At 41.5% G+C, this 25,848-nt stretch overlaps 1 protein-coding gene across 3 annotated transcripts; it reads right to left on the bottom strand.

Annotated features, from left to right (window-relative positions):
* Positions 1-13,389: 13,389 nt before the first annotated feature.
* LOC118817028 (E3 ubiquitin-protein ligase TRIM47-like) lies at positions 13,390-25,508 on the bottom strand. Of its 3 annotated transcripts, none has more exons than XM_036583672.1 (7): positions 25,386-25,508; positions 23,639-24,221; positions 20,299-20,394; positions 19,675-19,908; positions 16,392-16,545; positions 16,243-16,293; positions 13,390-14,277 (listed from the first exon to the last, which is right to left on the bottom strand). In XM_036583672.1, the coding sequence occupies exons 2-7, from the start codon at positions 24,206-24,208 to the stop codon at positions 13,745-13,747; spliced, it is 1,638 nt and encodes a 545-aa protein (XP_036439565.1). In that variant the 5' UTR covers positions 24,209-24,221; positions 25,386-25,508; the 3' UTR covers positions 13,390-13,744. The 3 variants fall into 3 exon arrangements, with proteins under 3 accessions (XP_036439565.1, XP_036439566.1, XP_036439567.1); XM_036583673.1 differs by having other exon boundaries at positions 23,639-24,218; positions 25,386-25,500; XM_036583674.1 differs by having other exon boundaries at positions 14,164-14,277; positions 16,392-16,567.
* Positions 25,509-25,848: the final 340 nt, after the last annotated feature.

The raw sequence follows: 25,848 nt of genomic DNA, 5'->3' as shown, positions 1-25,848 counted from the left end.
TGTCACTGGTGTTACTGCGTAACATAAAACTCTTATTTTGAAATAAAAGTCACACTGATGACATCACTCGACTTCTTTTACCTGTTTTCTGAGGATCTATGAAGAAAAGCTCATGGTGAGTCCACTGAGTCTTTCAGTTATCAGAGATTTTCTCATTTAGCTCATGATTTCATATGAAGCTTTTAGCTGAAGTCACTGGTGTGACCGACTTTATTCTGAGGTTACTGTGAAAAAATAGAACACAAATGGATTAAATTCCATATTTTAGTGGATATTCCATGATTGACCACATGTGGTTTGATGTTCTGTAGCAGTTATTTAGTAAAATGCATTGTTCATTAAAATGTCTCTGGTGTTCCTTTATTATGTGGAACACCAATGAGGATCAGTAACACCAGTGACTCCTATGGAGAGACAGAGAAGTGGACGTTTCTCTAGAATGACCCCTGTATTTTATCTAAATGTCAAATAAATCATCATAAACATGACTTTAAAAATGTTTAAATGTTTTTAGTATTTAAAATTGCTTAAATAATGGAAATATTATATATATATATATATATATATATATATATATATATATATATATATATATATATATATAGCTAGCTAACAACATTAGCGGCCAGCTTCAAAATGGTGTCAAACAGTATCAGAAACAATGAGAACAAGTCTAATAGAGATAATTTACCTCAGCACGGCTTGAGGCAAGTGTGGCGTTCAGTTAGCGCCATGCTAACTGATGAACTATAGGCTTCCATTACTTGTTAGCAACATTAGCCTTAGATTTAGCGCTTAAACTAAAGAAGCTAACTTGAGACCCCGAACACGTCTTGGATGATTGACTGAATTCACCGCGAAGGAGGAAGTTCATTGCTTTCAGCAGTGATTAGCATCGTGTTGTACTTTGGGATTAGCTAGCTTCCCGGTGGAGATCAGGGCGATGTTTTCCTCTCAGCTTTGGGAAAAGCTACCAAACTTCCCCCCCTTTGCTGAGCTCTTGGCTGATAAATCTTTCGCTCTGTTTTGTTCCGTTTTGTTGCATTTTGTTTTATGATCTGCTGCACAGACTGAGATAACAACAGCGCTCAAATGTGGATTAGCGTGTTTTTTTCCCCTGTGCTGTAATCATGCATCCCATCTACTCGCTATTTGACTGGCAGCTCTGTCAGTAACGAAGGGTAAAGGCAAGAGCACAACGCCACAGGCACAAGGCATTATGGGTACCGCGATGATTAGCCTGAGCTTCATAACGAGCTAAATCTTTTTCCCCTTTATTCTGTAATCTCTGGCCATGGGGGGGTTTACTCCAGCTTTTATATGACGTGTGTTTACAATAAAAAAGAACACAAGTCATCAGAGCCCATTAAGCTCGTTTATATTTAAACGAGCCACGAATATATTAGCTGCAAGCTAACAATAGTGATGCGCTTGTGCTAGCAGGCCTAAACGAAGGAACCTGAGGATGATTGGAATGTATAGAAGAGGAAGGTAAAGACGCCAAGGGTGATAATGACAGTCTGGAGAATGGAGAGAACTTGAGAGATGGAGAGAACGAGGAAAAAACCAGCAGGAGAGGAAGAGGGAAACAGAAAAAGAGGCCGTTGTCATGTGGAAAAATGAAAGGGAAGAAAAAGGCGTGGGTTTGGAGCATGCGGAGGAGAGAGGTGGTGGGGGTTGAATAAACTGCAGATTCAAAAGAGGAGAAAATGCAAGCGCAGGTTTTTAGCGGGGTTTTTGTGTGTGCGTTTGGAGATGAGAGAAAGACGGAGGAGGAAGCTCAATGATTGATGCTCCACAAACGAGAGAAAAAACTCCATGCGTGTGAGCCACAAAGAGAGCAGAGAGACTGAGAGAGAAATAAATCAACCCTTGTTTAGAGTTAACACAGTAAATTGGGGATCAAACAATGCCTGGATGAATAACGATCACTCTGCGGCATTTACACACCCAACGGATCAAACCGGAGCTTGGGTTCTCATAGCGGGAGGCCTTGTGTTCTGTTTGGAGCTTCAATCGGGCCTGAAGTTATGATGCAAACCCAAATAAACCAGTTAACAGACCCGAAATGACACGTTTAGAATCATATCTTAATTATAGCCTGAGAATAACCTACCTGAGCTCAAGTGCAGCCGACAAAGTTCTGTCAAAATCTGATTAACTGAATATTGAATAACTGTGAACCTCAAATGTTGATATTTCAACCCGACTGTAGCCCACAAAGTTCTGACTGAACCAACTGTAGCCCACAGAATTCTGTTTGAACTCGACTGTAGCCCACAAAATTCTGTGTGAACCGACAGTAGCCCACAAAATTCTGTCCAAACTCGACTGTAGCCCACAAAATTCTGTCTGAACTCGACTGTAGCCCACAAAATTCTGTCTGAACTCGACTGTAGCCCACAAAATTCTGTCTGAACCGACTGTAGCCCTCAAAATTCTGTCTGAACTCGACTGTAGCTCACAAAATTCTGTCTGAACTCGACTGTAGCCCACAAAATTCTGTCTGAACTCGACTGTAGCCCACAAAATTCTGTCTGAACTCGACTGTAGCCCACAAAATTCTGTCTGAACTCGACTGTAGCCCACAAAATTGTGTCTGAACTCGACTGTAGCCCACAAAATTCTGTCTGAACTCGACTGTAGCCCACAAAATTCTGTCTGAACTCGACTGTAGCCCACAAAATTCTGTCTGAACCGACTGTAGCCCACAAAATTCTGTCTGAACTCGACTGTAGCCCCACAAAATTCTGTCTGAACCGACTGTAGCCCACAAAATTCTGTCTGAACTCGACTGTAGCCCCACAAAATTCTGTCTGAACCGACTGTAGCCCCACAAAATTCTGTCTGAACCGACTGTAGCCCACAAAATTCTGTCTGAACCGACTGTAGCCCCACAAAATTCTGTCTGAACCGACTGTAGCCCACAAAATTCTGTCTGAACTCGACTGTAGCTCACAAAATTCTGTCTGAACTCGACTGTAGCCCCACAAAATTGTGTCTGAACTCGACTGTAGCCCACAAAATTCTGTCTGAACCGACTGTAGCCCACAAAATTCTGTCTGAACTCGACTGTAGCCCCACAAAATACTGTCTGATCCAACTGTAGCCCACAAAATTCTGTTTGAACTTGACTGCAGCCCACAAAATTCTGTCTGAACCGACTGTAGCCCACAAAATTCTGTCTGAACTCGACTGTAGCCCACAAAATTCTAGCTGAACCGACTGTAGCCCACAAAATTCTGTCTGAACTCGACTGTAGCCCACAAAATTCTGTCTGAACCGACTGTAACCCCACAAAATTCTGTCTTAACCGACTGTAGCCCACAGAATTCTAGCTGAACTCGACTGTAGCCCACAAAATTCTGTCTTAACCGACTGTAGCCCACAAAATTCTAGCTGAACTCGACTGTAGCCCACAAAATTCTGTCTGAACTCGACTGTAGCCCACAAAATTCTGTCTGAACCGACTGTAGCCCACAAAATTCTGTCTGAACCGACTGTAGCCCACAAAATTCTGTCTGAACCGACTGTAGCCCACAAAATTCTGTCTGAACCGACTGTAGCCCACAAAATTCTGTCTGAACTCGACTGTAGCCCACAAAATTCTGTCTGAACTCGACTGTAGCCCACAAAATTCTGTCTGAACTCGACTGTAGCCCACAAAATTCTATCTGAACCGACTGTAGCCCACAAAATTCTGTCTTAACCGACTGTAGCCCACAGAATTCTGTCTGATCCGACTGTAGCCCACAAAATTCTGTCTGAACTCGACTGTAGCCCACAAAATTCTGTCTGAACCGACTGTAGCCCACAAAATTCTGTCTGAACTCGACTGTAGCCCACAAAATTCTGTCTGAACTCGACTGTAGCCCACAAAATTCTGTCTGAACTCGACTGTAGCCCACAAAATTCTGTCTGAACTCGACTGTAGCCCACAAAATTCTGTCTGAACTCGACTGTAGCCCCACAAAATTCTGTCTGAACTCGACTGTAGCCCACAAAATTCTGTCTGAACTCGACTGTAGCCCACAAAATTCTGTCTGAACTCGACTGTAGCCCACAAAATTCTGTCTGAACTCGACTGTAGCCCCACAAAATTCTGTCTGAACCGACTGTAGCCCACAAAATTCTGTCTGATCCGACTGTAACCCCACAAAATTCTGTCTGAACTCGACTGTAGCCCACAAAATTCTGTTTGAACCGACTGTATGACGCAGTTATAAACATTAACTGATTTCAGGCTTTGAAGCAGCTGCTGCTACTGATCTTTTTGCTATGTTATGTCCTTTCGTCCATTTTTTAAATCTCTGACATTCAGCACTGAAAAACTCCAGCTTTTGGCCTTCAGCTGCCCTAGTGTGACCTTAGTGTCGTGATTCAAGAGCAGCATTGCGCTCCATTTTCATGGCAGTTAAAGCCCTAATCAAAAGTGAAAAAAGAGTGAAAGAAGCTGATTTGTTAGTGACCTCGCAGTTGGAGGTGCTGGAGGTTAAGAGTCTGCCGGCGCTCTGGGCAGATAGAGTTAAAAAGATTTATTTTAATATTGCTTTAGCGCTGCCTTTGTTAGCCAAATTCCTGCGGGATTGGCAGCAGAATTACTTGCTTGATCCTGTTCATTATGTACCGCACGCCTCGGCACGGAGCGCACACGAGTATTTCTGAGCCAATTTTAACTCAGTTAAAGCTTTTTTGAAGCTGGTGGAGCCTTAAAATCTCTCTTTCACAGCACTCGGTTTCCACAGGTTCAGCACTGTTATGAGCTCCTGATGCTCTGAGGGTATTCGGGGGGAATTCGGAGGTGTATCATGGGGGTAGTCTGATAATTTAAAAGCACTTTACAAAGGATGAGAACTGCACGACTCTTATGGAGTGAAAGATGCAGTCAGTGTAGGATAAGTTTGGTCAGAAGGTGATGAAATTGTAGGGATTCATGAGCTGAATCGTGTTAAATAGAGCTTGGATAAGTGACCGGTCACTGAAAATGTATTCTGGAGAAGATGGTCAGAGGTATTAATGACATAAAGCCATTTAAAGTCCTACAAGAATTTTTGTATGGTTAGTATTAAAGTGCTGGCACTCCCTGGCCACTTTATTAGAAACACCTACCTTATAGGTCCACATTCAGTGGTGTTGAGGTCTGGACTCTGCGATGGTCAGTCCGCTGTTCAGCTTTTTTGTCTGATCAGTCTTGATCTTCTCAGCCGTGTGTTTGGGGTCGTTATCCTGCTGTAGACTAAGAAGGTCCTGCTTTAATCAGAAACTGATCTCCAGCTCCAGATGTTCTCCATCCTCAGTCCTACGCTGACCGTCCGCCTCAAGCTCGACTGACAGTCTGAAGAGTCTTTGACGTCTTCGGCGGCGTCTGTACTGCCTTCTGTTCCCTCCAGAGATCTCAGATTTAGACTCTTCAGTCCATTAAACCTTCCTCCACGTCTCAGACGGTCAGTCTGGTGTTCTACTGCAGATGTTCTCATCTCCTTTTCTCAGTGAGGTTCTTCTTGATCAGCTACACATCCTTTCAGACCCACAGCGCTGAGTCGTCTTCTCACAGTAGAAGGATGGACAGAAACACCTGTGGATGTTTTCAGATCTGATCAGCTTGATTTTCTCCTCTCTCTCAGAGATGAAAGCTTTAAGTGCTGTTTATCTGATGGGGGCAGTTTTGGGGTCGACCAGCTCTTCCAGGTGGTTGTTAGGAGCCCCGATTTCTCTGTAGCTTTCATTTCTTGATCTTTTTGACATGTTTAGACTGGAAGTTCAGTAAAAGTGGGTGGTCTCTGACTTTTCCACAGTGCTGTATAATACATATCCTGCATGTCCGACGTTTCCATGTTCGTGTTCTCTCGGTACGAGTGCGGAAGTGTGTGGGTCCTGCAGTGGGCTGATATGAGCTGTAAGTGTTTCTTAAGCTGGATTGCTTTAATGCTGACATTTTAAACAAGCGGGCCAGGCTACACGCTGCAGTCTACAGATTTACAGTACTTAGGGGAATTTGGTGGAAAAATCGCTTTTCTTAATTTAATTGGACGACTTATGTAATAAAGCACACACACTCACACAAATCCACAAATAAACAACTCCAACACGAGCAAACATTAGCAAAGGTGCTCATTTTTAAACCAGCGTTTTTATTCCTTTTCTCTGCTCCAAACTGACCTCCTGTCCTGGTCTGATCAGTGTGTGTGGTCCGCGGTGGGCTGTGGTGTGAAATGCAGGAGTGTAACTGAAGGCCGCTGGTGTGTGTGTGTGTGTGTGTGTAGGTGTCAGTGTGTGTGTGTTAGCGCTGGGGTGCAGGCTGCACGGCCTGTTTAAAGTGGAATTGTGTGCCGAGCCGTTCAGCCGTGTGGATGTTAGACGGGCGACCTGCCGGACCCCCACTGAGGGTCAGCCGTTAAACCCCTTTTATTTTAATGGCTGTCAATCAGGACAGATGGGAGTTTACGAACAGAAGATTCTACTGCATTAACAGCCTTTAGCAGAGCCACAAACCACCAACGGCAGCAGAACCGCAGCAGCAGGTTTATATCTGACTCTGCGCTTCGTTTTATACAGAAATACACTCTTATTTTTATGTCACAGCTTCTGAAAATACCAGCTGCTGTTATATTAAAGCAGACAGTGTGTGTGTGTGTGTGTGTGCATGCAAAAGTTAGTGCTCCCCCTGGTTAAGTTCTCTGTATTTGTCGATCCTCTACAGAGACACACTTCTACACGTTTTTATACTCCATTACTGTTTATTAACTGGATTTAACACATCAGGGAGAAAAGAAAAACTCCGAACTCCGCTCTGTGAAAAAGTCACGGCACATTTTTTATTTGTGTGTTTTATTATTTTTCCAGTAAAATTCTGTAAGTAAACAACATACATAAGAGAATCAACAGTTTAGTGTATATCACTGCCATCGAAACACACTGTAAAAATGCCTCATCAGATATACTTAAAAAATGACTTCCTGTGGTAAATGAACTACTTTTACTCAACCTAAATAAATACTTTGACTGAAAGATTCTTTCAATTAATGTGGTATTTTAAGTTGAATAAAAGTAGTTCTATTGCCTGTTACCACAGGAAGTAATTTTTTAAGTAGATCTTGGTGCTGTTTGGAGTTTGACATAATCTGAAAATGCCTGTTTTCCTTAATATTCTGTGTAAATTTCAATTTCAAAGCGCACAATTACATGGAACAAATTCTGGTTCTATTGACTTACATTAAAAGTAAAGTGTGTTTTTTGCCTTCTCTATTAAAGTTACAATTGTGGAGATATGAGGTGTATATATATATATATATATATACTTCATTTATATAAAAAGTCTCATTTCTCAATGTTGATTTCATCAACTGAAATTATTAATTTAGAGGAGAACAACAAAAAAATTATTAATGTAATGACATCTTATTCAGCATAACGTTGGACCATTTCTATACACTCTTCACACAACATTCACACAGTGTGTGTGACGATATACTGACCCGTGCTGTGGTCCAGCCCTAGAATACAGAAAGTTCCTACATGAAATGGTTATGAATTCACTGCCTGATGACTGAGACACTGTTTTATGATAGTTTAGAGAACTTAAACTCCATTCATGGTGGAGGGATACATGCAGGGCGCTGTGAGGCAAAATAGTCCCCAAAGAAAACTTATTATTCCAGATTTTCCACTATTTTCCATCATCAACATTCCATATAAACTCAGAAGACTCGTGTAGGTTCACTGGTGGTTCTGGATAGTAAATAAAATGTCTATATTTGTGTTGTAGTCATGGCGACCCCTGATTCCTATCACCACCACTGTAAAGACATGTGAACCATTTCACACCAAACCACTCTGAATCTCTCTGATTACGTCTCCCACACTCAATTATACAGGAATACAGTAATGTTTACCCGTATATTTGATTATTCGCTGCACTGACAGCTGAAATATCTTCATAGTGCGTTTTCTCTCCCACAGCCCCACAATATAGACAGTAAACAGACATCACCACTTTACTGTGTACGTTGTTTTTTTTTTTTTAATAAATAAATAAACGATCCATTTCTGAAATATGTCTGAAATGCTCGTCACGCTGTGCAGTACGAACTCCGTTTCTGTCTGAATGTCATCTCACAGTGCGCTCAGGATGCTTATATCAGCCCTTATGGATTTCTAAGTGAAAATATAACAAAATGGATGAATCAAACAATGTAGTTTTCAGCTGCTGTCGCCTAGCAACAGGGTCTAAGTTGTGTTTTTTGTGAGATTGGGTTCTGGTGAGATTTGTACTTAATTGGTTGTTAATGCTTTTCAGTATTCAGCGCTCGGAAGCGAGCAGGTGTGTGTGTGTGTGTGTGTGTGTGTGTGTGTGTGTGTGTGTGTTGTGTAATTCTCTCTGCATGTTTTCTTTTATGTTGTTTGTCCTTCCTCACTTTCAAAACTAATGGGTTTGCTTTGTGGTACAAATGTAAGAGAGGGAGGGGAAAAAAACCGGCAGGGATGAAAAAAGGCGGCGATTAACACAGGTGAGCCGCTAAACTCCAGCATTTTTTTTTGTTTTTTTAAGATAAAGCGGCCGACGCCTTAGAAAGCCTTATCAAGAGCTTCTTGAAAACCCGGCCACGTTTTCCTCAGAGCCACCGGGGAATAAGCGAAAGGAAAACAAGTGGGTTTGCGTAGCGTCTCCTCCGTTCCCCCAAAGGTAATGTGGAAAACCGGAGGCGTTTTGCAGCAGTTTCGCTGAAGAGCGGCGCGGTTACTATGGGAATACTGTGCTTTAACGCTATGTTCATTATGCTAGCCATAGAGCGGCAGTAACACTCCTGCCATGGTGTGGGTGCAGCCAAAAAAGCTGTACTTTTACTTATTTATTTATTTAAAATTTCATCTCTGTAGTTTGCAAAGCTTGGCGCGCTTTTATTTTGAAAAGCGTCTGGCACTTCTTGTTTACAGCTGCTCTCTAGAGACCCCTTTTTTATTAGGGGAAAAAAAACACCAAGAGGCACCATCTGAAAGTCGGAGCATCGTAATTTTTGGCACAGCACTAATTAGCTCATCGTTAGCGCAACACGCTAACATGATCGTGATCGATTAGTGCTGTATAAACAGTAATGAAATGTTTTCAGTGTGTCCGACTAACCCACACCTCACTTACACTACAGCTCTGATCAGGAACATTCACAAGATAGTAATACATGTTAGCTGATTATTATTAAACTACTATTAAACTACAAGACCCGTTTCACAACCGTGTCTTTGTTTATGTCCAATGTGAACCACACAAGCACGACCCAGTGAGGTGAACTGTTTGCAGTTTCAATAGAAAACAGTGTTACAGCATTCGACCTGCTGTAGCCTAGCGCTACACACTGAGGTGCAGGTCCAAAGTAAAATTAAATTACTCTAAAAAAGAACAGGGTTCTGATTTTCTGATCTATGTTTGATCAAATAGATCTTTCTTAGAACGCTAATCAATCAGTGCTTATTAACCACAATGCTAATCCACTGTTCAGCGCTCTATAGCAGTAATGCTAATAAACAGTACTCAGGAGAAGTAATGCCAGCCAATCAGCTCTCAGTAGTAGCCATAATGCTAACCAACCGATCAGCGCTTAGTAGTCATAATACCAATCAAACGATTAGTGCTAAGAAGCAGTAATGCTAACTAATCAATCAGCGCTCAGTAGCAGTAATACTAACTAATCAATCAGCGCTCAGTAGCAGTAATACTAACTAATCAGCACTCAATAGCAGTAATGCTAACTAATCAATCAGCGCTCAGTAGCAGTAACGCTAACTAATCAATCAGCGCTAAGTAGCAGTAACGCTAACTAATCAATCAGCGCTAAGTAGCAGTAAAGCTAACTAATCAATCAGCGCTCAGTAGCAGTAACGCTAACTAATCAATCAGCGCTCTATAGCAGTAAAGCTAACTAATCAATCAGCGCTCAGTAGCAGTAATGCTAACTAATCAATCAGCGCTCAGTAGCAGTAACGCTAACTAATCAATCAGCGCTCAGTAGCAGTAATGCTAACTAATCAATCAGCGCTCAGTAGCAGTAATGCTAACTAATCAATCAGCGCTCAGTAGCAGTAACGCTAACTAATCAATCAGCGCTAAGTAGCAGTAACGCTAACTAATCAATCAGCGCTCAGTAGCAGTAATGCTAATCAAATGTTATTAATCCTGTATGAATGGCTATAAACACATTTAATGAACATTTGCAGCCATTTAGCTTGACTTGTGCACCTCCAGTGTTTGGCACTGTGTGGTATAATGGGAGGAGCAGTAATTGGTCAGGCTCCCTTTAACCTGCCCAAGGTAGGCAGTCATCAGTGAATGGATTTAAAGTAAACATTTTTGCTGGGAATAAATCAATGAGCAGTACAGCAGTGAACAGCTGAACTGCATTGTTAGCGAAGCCTGCCTGTCTGAAATCTCCCTCCATAGACGCTGTCAAAGAAAGACAGTGAGGTCACGGACTTCGCTAATGTTAATAAATCTTACATAACCCAGCGTGACAACAGCGCTGAGTGGAGCAGGGCGTTGAGGGAAGACACAGAAAGTGGGACTCTGAATGTGTTATTTGTGTAATAATAGAGTCTCTTTAGATGAACTCGCATGCTGGTTTAGCGACAATGTAGAAGGTTCACGCATTCAAACGACCTCGGCTTTAAGAATTTACACTTAAATCTGTCCTCAAACTACAGCATCGCCACAGAATCTGAATAAAAACAAACAAACAAGCAAAAAACCCAGAACTCAACACATTAGCAATTAGCGAATATTGTTTTTTGGGACTGGAGTCAAAAATCCGTTCATTATTTATTGAATGTATTAATTTTTCTAACAATACAAAATAACAAATAATGGGTTAAAATACTGTGGAGCCCAAAACTTACATGAACTTACAGGCTTACATGAACCTTTCCACATTGTGTCCTTCACTGATAGCCTTTAGCATTAGCTATATGAAAACAGTTGCAAAGTTAGCCTAGATAGCCTTAAAATAGCTGATGGTGCTAAATGAAATTAGCCTTCACATTGTGGCTGTTTTGCTTGCTGTTTAGCTTTCGCTTGGTGGTTAGCTTTAGCTTTGTGGTCAGCTTTTGCTTGGTGGTTATCTTTCACATGTTCGTTTGCTTTTGCTTAGTGGTTGTCTTTCACTTGGTGGATATTAATTAATTATTTATTAAATACATTCATTTTTATGACAATACAAAAGTAACAAATGATGGGTTAATATACTGTAGAGCCCAAAACTGCACAGGCTTACATGCACCTTTCCACATTGTCTCCTTGATTGAACACCTTTAGCATTAGCTATATGAAAACAGCTGCAAAGTTAGCCTAGATAGTCTTACTAGCCTTTAAAATAGCTGATAGTGCTAAATAAAATAAGTCCAGTTACAATGACGCTTTATTTTTTCTCAGTATCATAAAAATCAACAATAACATAGGCTTATAAACATAAACAATGTAGGCTGATAACAGCACTAGGCTTAGTGATTATACAGGGAGATTCACTTGAAAGAGGCCCCACATATTCTGTAATAACTCTCTCTAGGACGAAGCAATCTGAACAAAACAACGTGCAATGAGCTCTTCAGTATATGGAGCTTCTAACAAGCCGTGATGCCCCTGCGTCGGAGTGATGAGGTAGGCGCCGGACAGCCATCGCAACGTTTAACCTCCGCATGCATCTTCCGGATGCATACCCCCCCCACCCCTTCATGAGTCTGGCAGAAAACAGAGATCACTTCCAGCATCGCATGTAATACAATCGATTACACACATGTCAAGATATGTAGAGTTTTTTTGGTTCATGTTGCTTCATCCTAATGGGAGTTACAGCAGAATATTCAGGGCCTCTTTCAAGTGAATCTCCCTGTACAATGACCACAACTGAAAACGTCTAGCAAACACTTGCGGCAGGTCACTACAGACTGCAATATTAGAATACAGGATGTGAATATAAATAAAGAATAAAAACACTGTTTGCACATTTTAACATCCAGAAAACTGGAATAAAAAAAAGACATATATAAATATAATCAAACATGGCTTTAAAATCACCTATCAGATCAATCCGTGAACCGTATGGGCGTGGCCTAATATTCGAATGAGATATGATTGACAGCTCTCAGTGCAGCACTCCCAGCCTGCTACGGCACTGAAGCAGAACTGAACAGAACAGTCAGTGCGAGTGAAGCAGAGAAATTAGTGAAACGGGCTCTACATGTGCAGGTGGTGCTGTAGACCAGCTGTGTCCACTCACTAATCACGTCATCCACCTTTCATACAGAGAACCTTAAAGACGGTTCTTATCTACTTTACTGCTGGATCTGCATCAATGAATATCTCTCGCTTTGTGATTGTTTTGCTTTGTGGTTAGCTTTCGCTTTGTGGCTTGCTTTCGCTTGGTGGTTAGCTTTCGCTTGGTGGTTAGCTTTCGCTTGGTGGTTAGCTTTCGCTTTGTGGTTAGCTTTCGCTTTGTGGTTTAGCTTTCGCTTGCTGGTTATCTTTTGCTATTTGGTTTTCTTTCGCTTTGTGGTTAGCTTTCGCTTGCTGGTTATCTTTTGCTATTTGGTTTTCTTTCGCTTTGTGGTTAGCTTTCGCTTGGTGGTTAGCTTTCGCTTTGTGGTTAGCTTTCGCTTTGTGGTTAGCTTTCGCTTTGCGGTTAGCTTTCGCTTTGTGGTTTGCTTTCGTTTGCTGGTTATCTTTTGCTATTTGGTTTTCTTTTGCTTGGTGGTTAGTTTTCTCTTGATGGTTGTCTTTCGCTTGGTGGTTTGCTGTTGCTTTGTGGTTAGCTTTTGCTTTGTGGATAGCTTTCACTTTGTGGTTAGCTTTTACTTGGTGGTTAGCCTTTGCTTTGTGGTTAGCTTTCTCATTGTGGATAGTTGTTGCTTGTTGGGTTGATTTCGCTTGGTAGTTAGCTTTTGCCTGGTTATTTAGTTAGCTTTCACACGTTGGTTTGCTTTCGCTTGGTGGTTTGCTTTTGCTTTGTAGTTATATTTTGCTTGGTGATTACATTTCGTTTTGCTCAGCTTACATCAAAAGAGGAGAATATTGGCAAATCTTGAGCCATTTAGTGGACACTGTAAAGTTAACATGACTTTTTTTGTACATGTAGGCCTATATTATGTTCCCACGTGAGCAAATTTATAAGGGAACTCCACTGATTTTTCAAAATTACTGCATAATTAAATGATTAACTTAGTCATTCAGATTGATGTCAGTGTTCACAGTGGTGGTGATAGGAACCAAATCTCCACCTCTAAAAGCTCCCTCACAGAAAGTTATTACATGCAATTTTTAATATGCTGCCTGATGTCTGAGACACTGTTTTATGATAGTTTTGATAATAAAGATTTGGTGTGTTGTAGTCATGGCGACCCCTGGTTCCTATCACCACCACTGTAAAGAAATCTGAACCATTTCACACCAAACCACTCTGAATCACTCTGATTACATCTCACACACTCAGTTATACAGAAATGTTGAAAATCAGTGGTGCTAGAAAAATATACTACAGGCAGGTTTCCCAGATCCAGATTAAGCCAAATGGGGACTGAATGGGATTTTTAATGGTGAACCACCAATGCCAATGCTGTTTAGTCCAAGACTAAGATTAATTCATGTCAATTAAACCAGCCCTTAATGTCCAAAAGTTGGTAAGCACCTATACTTTCAGCATTTCGTTCTGAAATGAAGGGTGTTATTACTTTTGGACAGTGTATCGTATGGTCAGTCCCATTAAATTCATCCAGAAAATGGCCCTAATGTCACTTTGGATCCTTCCCCAAGCCAGAATCCAGGGTAGAGTGGCTGAGTGAACGTCGTCTGGACTCGGTAAATGAGAGTCATCATGTCAGAAATGCTGTAAAAGCTCAGAGTTCCTGCCCTGTGATCCACATAGACTCCTATTCTAGAGGAGCAGGGCACTCTGGGTATTGTAGTTTCTTGGCTGTTGTGCCAGAACGAGTAGCCAGATGGGAAGCAGGATAAACTCCAGGACTGATCGTTGCATCCAAACACGCACTCGTAATCCGTCTTCCTGCTGATGCCGCTGTACGACACGGCTACTCCGACTCCGTCGCTGCCGCTCCATTCCACCTCCCAATAACCGCCTCCGCAAACATTCTCTCTGCACAGCACCTGAGCCCAGGCGTCAAATCTGTCGGGGTGATCGGGATAAAACTGGAATAAATTATCCCAGGATGCTGCTCTGTTTCCCTCAGACAGACTCAGGACGCTGTTAGCCGTGTGGGAATCCAGGGTCAGCTGGCAGGAATCTGTTAGAGGCCGGAAAGAATGTAAGAATATAATGTGCAGCATACCAGAACCTTTAGAACCAGAAAACTGGAACTGTGCTTGTGGTTTGATGGTTTTTACTACCTGTTTATAATCAGTACTACCAGTCTTAATTACTTTACTCTTCCAGGTAAAGATAAAACCACCAAACACTACTACATCACTAACAAGAGCACAGGAATGGAAAATAGGACAACATTGATGATGTGATGATTGATATTTGTAGAAAAATTACCTTCTTGGTTTTTTAGACTCTCCTCTTTATTCCACGTTGTCTTTGCTCTTCCTCAAACCCTCAGTGGTTCAGATACCGGCTTAATAACTGTATTGTTGTGGGCTTTATGGTTCTCAACTTGAAACTTTAAATATCATTGTTATATATCGGAACAAAACATCGTATCTCCAAAATAGTAACTTTACAGGAGAAGGAAAAAACTTACTTTGCTTTAAGTGTATGTCAATGGAACCAGAGATTTTTCCGAGTAGTTTTGGGTCGTTTCTTTTGGTCCATTCATCATGAAATTTACACACAATGTAAAGAGCAACAGGTGTTTTTAGATTCTGTCGAAAAACAGAAAAGTGCCAAACATGGAGGTACGAATCTTGGTTCCGACAGCAGTGATATTTTTTATATTTAGTACCTTCTATGGTGTCTTTGGGAGATTTGAAAAGTACTTTAAATAAAATGTATTATTACTATTTTAATTACTACTTACCAGATTTGCAAAGGTGACAGTAGCTGGGAAGCTAACGCTATTAGCATTTATGCTAACCTCCATGGAACTGGAGGTCGTGGGCTCGAGGCTAGGGAACCAGCCTTGTGACCGAGAGGTCGCTGGTTTGATCCCCTGAGCCAACAGTACGTGACAGAAGTGGCCTTGAGCAAGACACCTAACCCCCAACTGCTCTCTGGGCCCTGTGGATAGGGCTGCCCACCACTCTGGGCAAGTGTGCTCACTGCCCCCTAGTGTGTGTGTCCACTAGTGTGTATGTGGTGTTTCACTGCATGGATGGGTCAAATGCGGAGGTGAAATTTCCCCGTTGTGGGACGAATAAGGGTCACTTAATCTAATCTAACAAATGTTTTTGCTCTATGCAGGTGTAAATTATGCAATTATAAATGTTGTTGATTTCTGTAAGTGGAATGAAAAACAATCCATTCAGAAAATTTAACATTTTTCGCTTTGTTTAATGCAACTAAGGCAGTAAATTCTAACATTTTTAAGTTCTGTAAAATTGTTTTTTCTCTGGCGTTTATTCAATTATATGACTTTAACAAGACGAGTGATCCAAAAGTAACAGCAGGTAAACATTACTTTAATATGGTGATACTTTGGAATAGATTATCTGTGCTGGAAAACAAAAGTAACCCTCCTGAACCTGTAGGTATGTAATAAACCAGGATATGAATGAGTCCTGAAATAAAACAGTTTCATTTCTTCTTTATCCCTGTTTTAGCATAGCAGCTTAGAGGCATCATTCAACAAGAAAACAATCAAACCTTAACGATGTTCCTCAATCTTTCCCCAAATATCCTCGGGAATTTAGACGTGCCATTCGTTCCAGTGACTGTACCTTTTTAGCTACATTAGCCTCTGTGATTTTGAACAAAACCAAAGAAGGAAACTTCAGACACCAAACGTGCAGTTCGCCCCATGCTAATCGGTACAGTCCGAGGTTCCATTAGCTTGTTCATGAAGCTCTACCTCATCTTTTCAATTCGTTGCTAATGTAGGCTCAGTGATGGTGGAGGGACCATCCGACCAACCCAGAGAGAGAGTTAAGATCCACAGTGGAAGTTGTCGAACTTTGCGCTGTAGTATTTTTTGCTGAATTTCGAGGTGTTTTATAGAAACGTTCCTAGCGGTTCCAGCGTGGGAGGACAGTTGGTATCGTTTGGACAGACAGAATACAGAGTGAAAGAAATCGTGTGTGTTGCTACTTACGTTCTAGGAATTCCTTTCTTGTGATGGGTTCAAGGATTTGGACCTGAGTGACTGAGGAAACAACGGGTTTATTCAACGTGCAGAACTTTTTGCTTTTTTGGCTTACTTTTTAATTCTTTGGCTCTTTTGCTCTCGGTATAAAGCCGTACCTCTCCTGGACACATTCTCCGTCTCCTCCCTGCAGAACTCCTCCAGTCTCTTCTTCAGCTCCATCACTGTTTGGGCTACGTCCATGAAGGTCGTGTGTGGAGTCCGGGTGATGGTTTGTGTGGATGCGGGAGCGGCGGAGAGGGACTGGAAGCTCTGCTGGGACAGACAGGAATAACTGCAGGAATACAGGGTTTAAAAATAATACCCAAGTTTGTGCTTACACAGCTGATAAGGCTCCATCTGAGAAGACCTGGTCTCAAGATATCTTTCCAACAAACATATATATATATATATATAATCGCTGTCGTTGGAACAAAACTTTATATCTCCAAAATGGTAACTTTACAGGACAAGGAAAAAATCTACTTTATTTTTAATGTAAGTCAATGGAACCAGACTTTTTTCCAAGTCATTTTGGGTTGTTTCTTTCTTTTAGTCCGTTCTTCATGAACTTCTCCAATAATGTAAAGACCTACAGGCATTTCAAATTATGTCAAAAAACTGAAAAACGACTAAAAATGGATACGAGGTTTTGTTCTGACAGCAGCATATATATATATATATATATATATATATATATATATATAGAGAGAGAGAGAGAGAGAGAGAGAGAGAGAGAGATTTAAGACAATCCATGTGAAGGAAGGAGAAAGTCAAAGTTTCCAAATCTGGAGTTTCCAAAACTGATTAAATTCTACAGAGAAAATGAAGCTCCTAACAACCACCTGGAAGAGCTGGTCGACACCAAAACTGCCCCCATCAGATAAACAGCACTTAAAGCTTTCATCTTTGGCCACTGTCGAGCCAAATGGTTCTCAGGGCCGTACTGGGCCGTTCCACGCTGGTCTGGACTCGTGAGACCAGTTGTGGTTTCTGTTTCCATCTGCTGTACCGCTAAATCAGAACCAGGAAATACCCAAGAAAACTACATGAATGAGGGGCTAACTGCTAACAGGCTAATAACTACTCACACACCATGCACCGCAAAACACGTTTGATTCCGTCTGTCACTCTCTGTCTCTCTCTTGGCTGGTCTCATCCTCTTTCTCCTCTAAACGGCTGTTATTTGAGTATCTGTAACTTAAACAGCCTGTACTGCGGTGGGTTCACCTGTAGCCGGATAACTAGCTACATTAGCATTAGCATCACCCAGCAGGGTTCAGAGTCTTTATCCTCTAAATGGGCCATTTTCATGACCAGTTCACTAGAACCGAGCCCGTACTGCAGTAGGAGGCACTGCACACTCGCGTTAGCTTAGCCTAGCCTTAGGCCCTCAATGTTATAGGTTTTACGATCTGTACTCGTGAAAGCAGAGCGGTTAGTCGAATCGAACCGGCACTGTGGTGTTTGGATCTCTTTGGCTATGCTAAGTTAACTAGAAGAGAGGAGCCGTCAGCAGAGCTGGCAACATGCTAGCTAAGCTAATGCTAATCAGCTACTCTCTCCTGGTTATCAGCACCGTTTAACAGTTAGAAACTGGTTTTAGATTGAAGCTTTGATGTTTATTGAATCATGGATTTAAAGCTGTGCACTGCTTTCATTTATTTGAGCAAACTTAGCTCATTCGAATGCTTTCAGGTTTGAAACAGCGCAGCAGGACGCTGTGACACAATATCGATAAAAAACCTAGAACCAATCAGAGAACTGTGTCATTACATCATCCCACCGAACGATTCTGGCTGTTCATAGAACATCAAACAGTGAGTTAACAGAACAGTTTTGATCTGTGTTACTTTCTGCTGACTCATTATTTGAAGCACAATAAAATTAACAGTTTAATAATGAAGGTAATAAAGGTAAAGAGTGACACACTGAACCCTCGAACAGCTGAGATCAGATCTAGATGTTGAGGCTTTTCTGTTAAATGTTTCCTGCTTTTGTTTCTGACCCTGAAAGATGAAATACTAGTACTTAGTGGCCGTTTAACTTTTGGACGGTACTGTATACAGTGGACCCATATGGTAGGTGTTTCTAATAAAGTGGCCAGGAAGTGTCAGCACTTTAATACAAATCATACAAAGTTTATTTTAGGGCGTTATGTCATTAATACTTCTGACCATCCTGTCCGGAACGCATTATAATGACTACCCTGCTGAAAAACCCATAGAAACTATTGAGTGTTTCTGTTGGATCCTAAAGGGTTTGTAATGTGTTTTGGCTTTTTGTAAATGGGTTTGATATCACAGTGTAAAGGATCCTAATGGTTTACCAGGTGACCAGTGGCTGATTCTAAATGCATTGGATGGTTTGCTAATGGGATCTAAAGGTGGGATCTAAGGAAACCATTAAGCCAGGGGTGTCAAACGTAATCAGTAAAAGGGACATATTAAAAAATCTCCATCAAATCCAGAGAAAAAAATAATAATTTCATTTTTTAATTAATGTTGTGCTGTAACCCGAACTGGCCATTGTTTATTTAAAAAACACAGATACTTGTAGTAGACCTTGAAATATTACATGGACATTTGAAATATTTTAAGAGTAAACGTCTTTTCGTTCCACCTTAAATGGTGCACCAGCCAGCTTCTTGTTCTAATTTTCCCGTTCCACCTTAAATGGTGCAGCTTCAGGCACCAGAAAGTAACTGCTGCTCCTTTTAAGGTGGAATGGGAAAACTCTAACAGGAAGCTGGCGTTTAGGAAGCCACTTCAGCTCCGTCCTGCTGTGTTTTGGGGGTTTATTTTATTTTTATGTGTATTAAGATTAGAAGTGATTCACACATTGATGGATTTGCTGATGTGTCTGATTGTGTTTCTCGCGCTAAACTCGGTTTTTACCGTCAGATGCAGACTGAATACTTTCCTGCTGGTCTGGACGGATAATTATCACGATCAGTTATTAAAGTAATAAAAGCTACTGAGAGCAGATCCGAGCAGCCTGGATTAATCTGTGTCTGAGGATTGTAACAGAACAAATTTGATGAAAATCGGTTGAGTAATAAGGAAGTTGTGGCTGATTTAATCCTGAGACTCTTCGTCTCTCAATACAAGTGAATCTGTTCATAAGTGGATCTTGACCTCTCCAACATGGCGGACGCGCAGACGTATCACCTCAGATAGAGAACAACAGACAACTCGGCACCGAGGTATGGATATCCACGACCTTTTCCAGCAGGGTGGTCACTTATGCTGTTCCCACAACACAGCTTATGAATCCTACACTTGCGCCACCTTCTGACCAAACGTATCCCACACCGACGGCGCCTTTCACTCTATATCACTCACACAGTTCTCATCCACAGTGTCTGATTAGCATTAGCGCATGTTCTCACAGTCACTTCACCTGCAGGAACTGGATGTGATCCTCGGTTTGTGAGAGCTCCTTCAGCTCAGCGTCTCTCTTCCTCAGCTCAGAGACCTCCTGCTCCACTCTCTTCAGGATTCCCTCAGTTTTCCTCACCACCTCCTTCTCCTGGGCTCTAATCAGCGCCGTCACCTCGGAGCGCTTCCTCTCAATCAGACGGATCAGCTCGTTGAAGACCATCTTGCTGTCCTCCAGTGCGGCCTGTGCAGATCGCTGTGAGGGGGAAGAACCACGTTAGATAAACTGGTATTTAATTATTAACGGTTCTAATGGTCTTTGTCCAGCAGGGTCGGCGCGATTCAGGCCTCAGGATGGCTGCTATAGCTTTTAGCTAAGCTAGCATACTTTATTCCACGTTTATAGGTAACAGTGAGTCACACGGTGTCAGAAACCACATAATCAAGTCTATTAGAGACACTGAACACCTTTCCGTTTGAGACACGCAGTTAGCACCATGCTAATTGGTGAAGTATGAGCTTCATTACTTGTTAGCTACATTAGCCTCGTAGCTCCAGTGCTAATAACACAGAAGCAGACTTCAGACACCAGACATGTCCTGGCTAATCGACCACATCTGAGGTAAGGAGGAAGTTGACCGCTCACCTTGTGAGACTCCACAGCTCTCCTCAGCTTCTGAAGCTCCTTCTCTTTCTGCTGGATCATCTGCTGGGACTTTCTCTGAGTCTTCTTCAGCTCCTTCTGTCGGACAGGCAAGTTTCTTTCAGCATTTACTGTAACTTTAGACAACAAGCTCGTTTGTTAGCCTGATTTCACCTTCAACAGACTGGTAAATAATGCTAGCCTTCCTCTTATTGACCAGGGTATATTATGGTTTGTCCATCTGAATTTCCGTGACCAAATCGTGAGGCAAATTATTCAGTAACTGCATGAAATAAATGTAAATTTTATTAGTTTTTTTGTAAAGCTCCCCTCAAATGAACAGAACATGTGTTTTATGATACACATATTGCTGTATGCTTACAATTTACTGCTGAAAGCCAAAAAATCTTAGACGCTCTTTGTATTAATTTATAAAAATAATGTTTACAGAGCAGATCACTGAAGAGACGCCATCTGTTTATAGTTTATAGCCCAGATTTGTGGAAAAATGGGTCGACTTTCAGCAGAAAAAGTTCAGCTTCTTTTATTATAAGGGTTTAAAATTACATCACCATCTATTTGACTGGAAAGTTACAGCTCTGATACGACCCCCACCTTTAGGATGTAGCTTATGAAATATGAGTTATGAAGGATATAACGAAGTGCGTTTTGGAACCACCGGTGGTCCCAAGGAGAAAAGGTTAAGTGAGATGGGTATCATTAGCACTTATCTAGCAAGTTTGCACGTCAGAAATTATCCTTTTTTTAAGATGCGATGATAAAATCATGTTGTTTTGAAAGGAAGTGATGTTTGCTAGTCTTTCTATTAATCACCACTTTGATATGACCATGACCACCCTGATAGCAAGAGGATAGTGGACCGCTGTCGGCCCGCTGATGGCAGAGCTGGTGGTCCGCTGGTATTTGGCTCAGCATTTTTTGGGCGGCCCACCGGCGGTCAAGCAGAGTAATAGGCAAAACTTTGCTTATCATCACTAATTTTCCACCAATTTACTGATGTTTCCTTCCTTCTTATCTTTAGTTATACTGTGTAAATTAGTTTAGTACATAATTTTGTCAGCAAAAAGATTTTCTTTAAAATCATTTTATATCAGGGCCTAGTCATTATTTTTAAGTTTATTTTCTAAAATAAAAGTCTCTGTACATCTCAAATCTGTTTGAGGAGATTAAAAACTAGGTACAGCTTGTATTGAGGACAGTAATCTGGGTGGTCCAAGGGGGGACCAGCAGTGGAGAACAATCAGTGGGGTGCCGACCTTTTCAAACCAGCGGACCGATATATGCTGCTATCTGGGCAGCATGTTCCTCTACATCCTGAGACAAACCTGATAGAGTTAAACACGCAAACACCACAGGAACACATATTCTAAGTAGCTGTAGAGGAACATATGAAGATATGAAGAAAGTGCTCTGGAATCCGTGTCTGAAGTCTGCATGGTAAACAATGCAGGTCTAGGATAGAAACAGTCCTGTAACATAGACTTATTGATAAGCATCTGAAGTACAACTGCACCACTCAATATGGATCACAGGGCTGCACCCCTTTCCATGGGGACTGTAAACCGGTTCCATGCTAATGCTACTTAAATCTATTTATTAGTAATGAAACACCCATTTCTGTAGTTATGCTACACTCATTTCCACGGTTACACAACACCCATTCCTTACTGTTATGCTACAGCCATTATACCACATTTACTTTCATGGTTATGCTACACCCATTTCTGTGGTTGCACTACACTCATTTCCATGGTTACACTATACCTATTTCCATGGTTAAGCTACACCCATTTCCATGGTAACGCTATGTCCATTTCTGTGGTTATACTACACCCATTTATATTGTTACACTGCATCCATTTTATTGTTATGCTACATTCATTTTAATGGTACGTTATACTTACGTTTCCATGGTTACACTATATCTACTTCCATGTTTGCACTACACCCATTTCCATGGCTACACTACACCCATTTCCATGGTTATCCTATACCTATTTCCATATTACACTACACCCATTTCCATGGCCAAACTATACCCATTACCATAGTCACGCTACACCCATTTCCATGGTTACGCTATACCTATTTCAATATTACACTACACCCATTTCCATGGTTACGCTATACCTATTTCAATATTACACTACACCCATTTCCATGGTTACGCTATACCTATTTCAATATTACACTACACCCATTTCCATGGCCAAACTATACCCATTATCATAGTCACGCTACACCCATTGTTATGGTTATGCTACACCCATTGCTGTTGTAAACACTATAGCCAATTTCATGGTTACACTACACCCATTTCCATGGATACGCTACACATATTTCCATGGTAACGCTACATCCATTTTCATGGTTACACTACACTCATCCTTTTCCATGGTTACACTATACCCATTTCCATGGTTACATTACAGCCATTTCCATGGTTACACTATACCCATTTCCATGGTTACACTATACCCATTTCCATGGTTACATTACAGCCATTTCCATGGTTACACTACAGCCATTTCCATGGTTACACTACAGCCATTTCCATGGTTACACTATACCCATTTCCATGGTTACACTACAGCCATTTCCATGGTTACACTACAGCCATTTCCATGGTTACACTACAGCCATTTTCATGGTTACACTATACCCATTTCCATGGTTACACTACAGCCATTTCCATGGTTACACTACAGCCATTTTCATGGTTACACTATACCCATTTCCATGGTTACACTATACCCATTTCCATGGTTACACTACAGCCATTTCCATGGTTACACTACACCCATTTTCATGGTTACACTATACCCATTTTCATGGTTACACTACACCCATCCTTTTCCATGGTAACGCAACACCTATTTTCATGGTCATGCTACTCCTATTCCTGTTATACATGCTACACTTATTTCCATGGTTGGCTGCACTGGGAGTCACCAGGTATGCGATGAAATGCCTCATTACTGGCTGAAAGCTGTAACGTTTAAGTTTAAATTTCGCTGGAAATATTCAAAACTATTGAGCAGAAAAACAAGGAAGTGTAGATCATTTAATGGGAGTGTAATCCAGTCTGTCAGCACGACCTTCAATAACGTTGAGTTTTATCTAGACATTACCAGATAAGCAGGGAAATGGAGAGAGTCAGCCAGCGTTTAGCGTATGGTAACACAGCTTACTGTTATTTCAGGACGATGACTTAACAAGAAGAGCAGTTTCATTATCATTCACACTTCATGATGTTCCACCACACCTGAAAGCAAAGCTACACCTTGGTCAGCCAACAGCACGACTTTCTTTCGCATCTTACCTGTTTCTCCATCCTTTCTGCCTCAGCAGGTGCCGTCTGGTGCCCGCTGTGTCCCTCCATCGTGCACAGAATGCAGATGCAGAGCTGGTCAGTGCGACAGTAAACGTCCAGAGGCCTCTGATGCCGAGAACAGATGTGTTCCTGGAGTCGTTCGGTGGCTCGGACCAGCTTGTGGCTCTTAAAGGCAGGAGATACGTAGTGAGGCTGGAGGTGAGTCTCACAGTAGGAGGCCAGACAGACCAGGCAGGACTTCACGGCTTTCTGTTTCCTCCCAGTGCAGCAATCACACTCCACGTCTCCGTTAGAGCCAGTTTGGATTGACGTTACCTTCAGTTTCTCCACCACTTCGGCAAACAGCACGTTCTTCTTCAAGACGGGCCTTCGTGTAAAGGTTTGTCTGCACTGGGGGCATCGATAGAATCCACTCTGATGTTCTTCATCCCAGCAGCTGTTGATGCACACCATGCAGAAACTATGTCCACAGGCTGTGGTCACCGGGTCCTTCAGCTGATCCAGGCAGACTGGACAGTTGAACTGGTCCTCAAGTGTTGGCATTCTAGCTTCTGCCATTATACTGAACCTACTATACACACATATTTACAGACAGATCACAAAGAAAAAGCCTGAATGAATGAGTGAAGATGCTTCTAGGGTGTAGCCATTATACAGTCAACCCTCTATTGCATGAATTATTACTTTAATGACTTTAAAATGACTATAAATTACATTTTTATCTTAAAGTAGGGCATTTTTGGTAAATCGTTGCCATATGGCAACAATGCGCAAGTGTGGCACAGCACCATAAAATCTAAAGCACCATAAAATCTAATTTTTCTCCGAAAACATCCTTTTATTGAAAACAAGACCAAACAAATCCAACTTATACTTAGTGAAATGTACGACCCACTATTTACAAACATTGAAAAAATTAATGCAATTTCAATTGGTGTTTGGAAACTATGGTAATAACAACATCAAAATAAGAATTCCTGGTCATGTGATGTCTTAAAGTATCTGTCCTTTCAAAACAAAAGACCCTTTTTCCACAATTAATTAGGTAAACACAGATTTTATATCACTGCGGTTTAGTAAAATTGAGTAAAGTAATTGTCACCATGCAGAAGAGGGATAAACATAACATGCACTGAGAAATGTGTAAAGCTCAGCAGGTCCAGCTGTCCTTGATTTTGGATCAAGATGATCTAGAGAATTTTCTAGAAATGCACTTTAAGCAAGCTACACTAGATTTCTAAATCACTCTTAGCTTGGATATGCAGTTCTAGGTTCTTGAACAAAAAACTTTCCTTGATTTGGACGTTCTTTCTAAGTTCTTTGAAGAACCATCCATAGAAAGATTCTGTAGGGAAGCGAAAGTGTTTTTTCTGTGGCAAAGCATCAAAAAACGCTTAATAGAATAGCTCAACCAAACATGCTAATGTTGCTAACATTCCAGTGACTGGAAGTAGCCAACAGTTTAGCATGATGCTGTTTTCCCAATTCTCCATTACTTTAGCACTTTATTTTAGACCAAATTGATCCAGAAAAAGAAGAAAAAAGCCGTCCAAACTTCAGTTCCTATGCTGACAGATGCTGGATGGACTAAGACGTTCCACTGAAGTTCTATAGAGGAACTCAGCACTCCAGGAGGCGTGTTTTTTTTAAGTCAGTGCTGTTTTTTCCTTCTATCACAGTCATTTTTTATATGAAGTAATATGGATTTTACTTGAATGTAGACTAGTTCACTTACCTCTGTGAACACCAGCAGATCAGATCAGAGCAGAGCGGAGTTTCATTTACACAAACTCGAAACTGAAAGCAGTTACTTGACTGTGGGTGAGAGAGAGAGAGAGAGAGAGAGAGAGAGAGAGAGAGAGAGGTAAATCAGGACAAACCTGCCTGAAAGGTGTGACTCACCGGTACAAACCTACACACACCCAGATTATATAACCACAGAAGAACACATACAGAAGAACAGGCTGAATGGGTGGAGCTAAACTGCTGTAGACTGAATGGGTGGAGCTAAACTGCTGTAGCTGAATGGGTGGAGCTAAACTGCTGTAGACTGAATGGTGGAGCTAAACTGCTGTAGACTGAATGGTGGGGCTAAACTGCTGTAGACTGAATGGTGGGGCTAAACTGCTGTAGCTGAATGGTGGGGCTAAACTGCTGTAGACTGAATGGTGGAGCTAAACTGCTGTAGCTGAATGGTG

Source organism: Colossoma macropomum, unplaced genomic scaffold (assembly GCF_904425465.1).
Source record: "Colossoma macropomum unplaced genomic scaffold, Colossoma_macropomum, whole genome shotgun sequence".
Classification (NCBI taxonomy): Eukaryota; Metazoa; Chordata; class Actinopteri; order Characiformes; family Serrasalmidae; genus Colossoma; species Colossoma macropomum.
The sequence above is the reverse complement of the archived record's forward strand: the minus strand, read 5'-3'. Positions and strand labels throughout refer to the sequence as shown.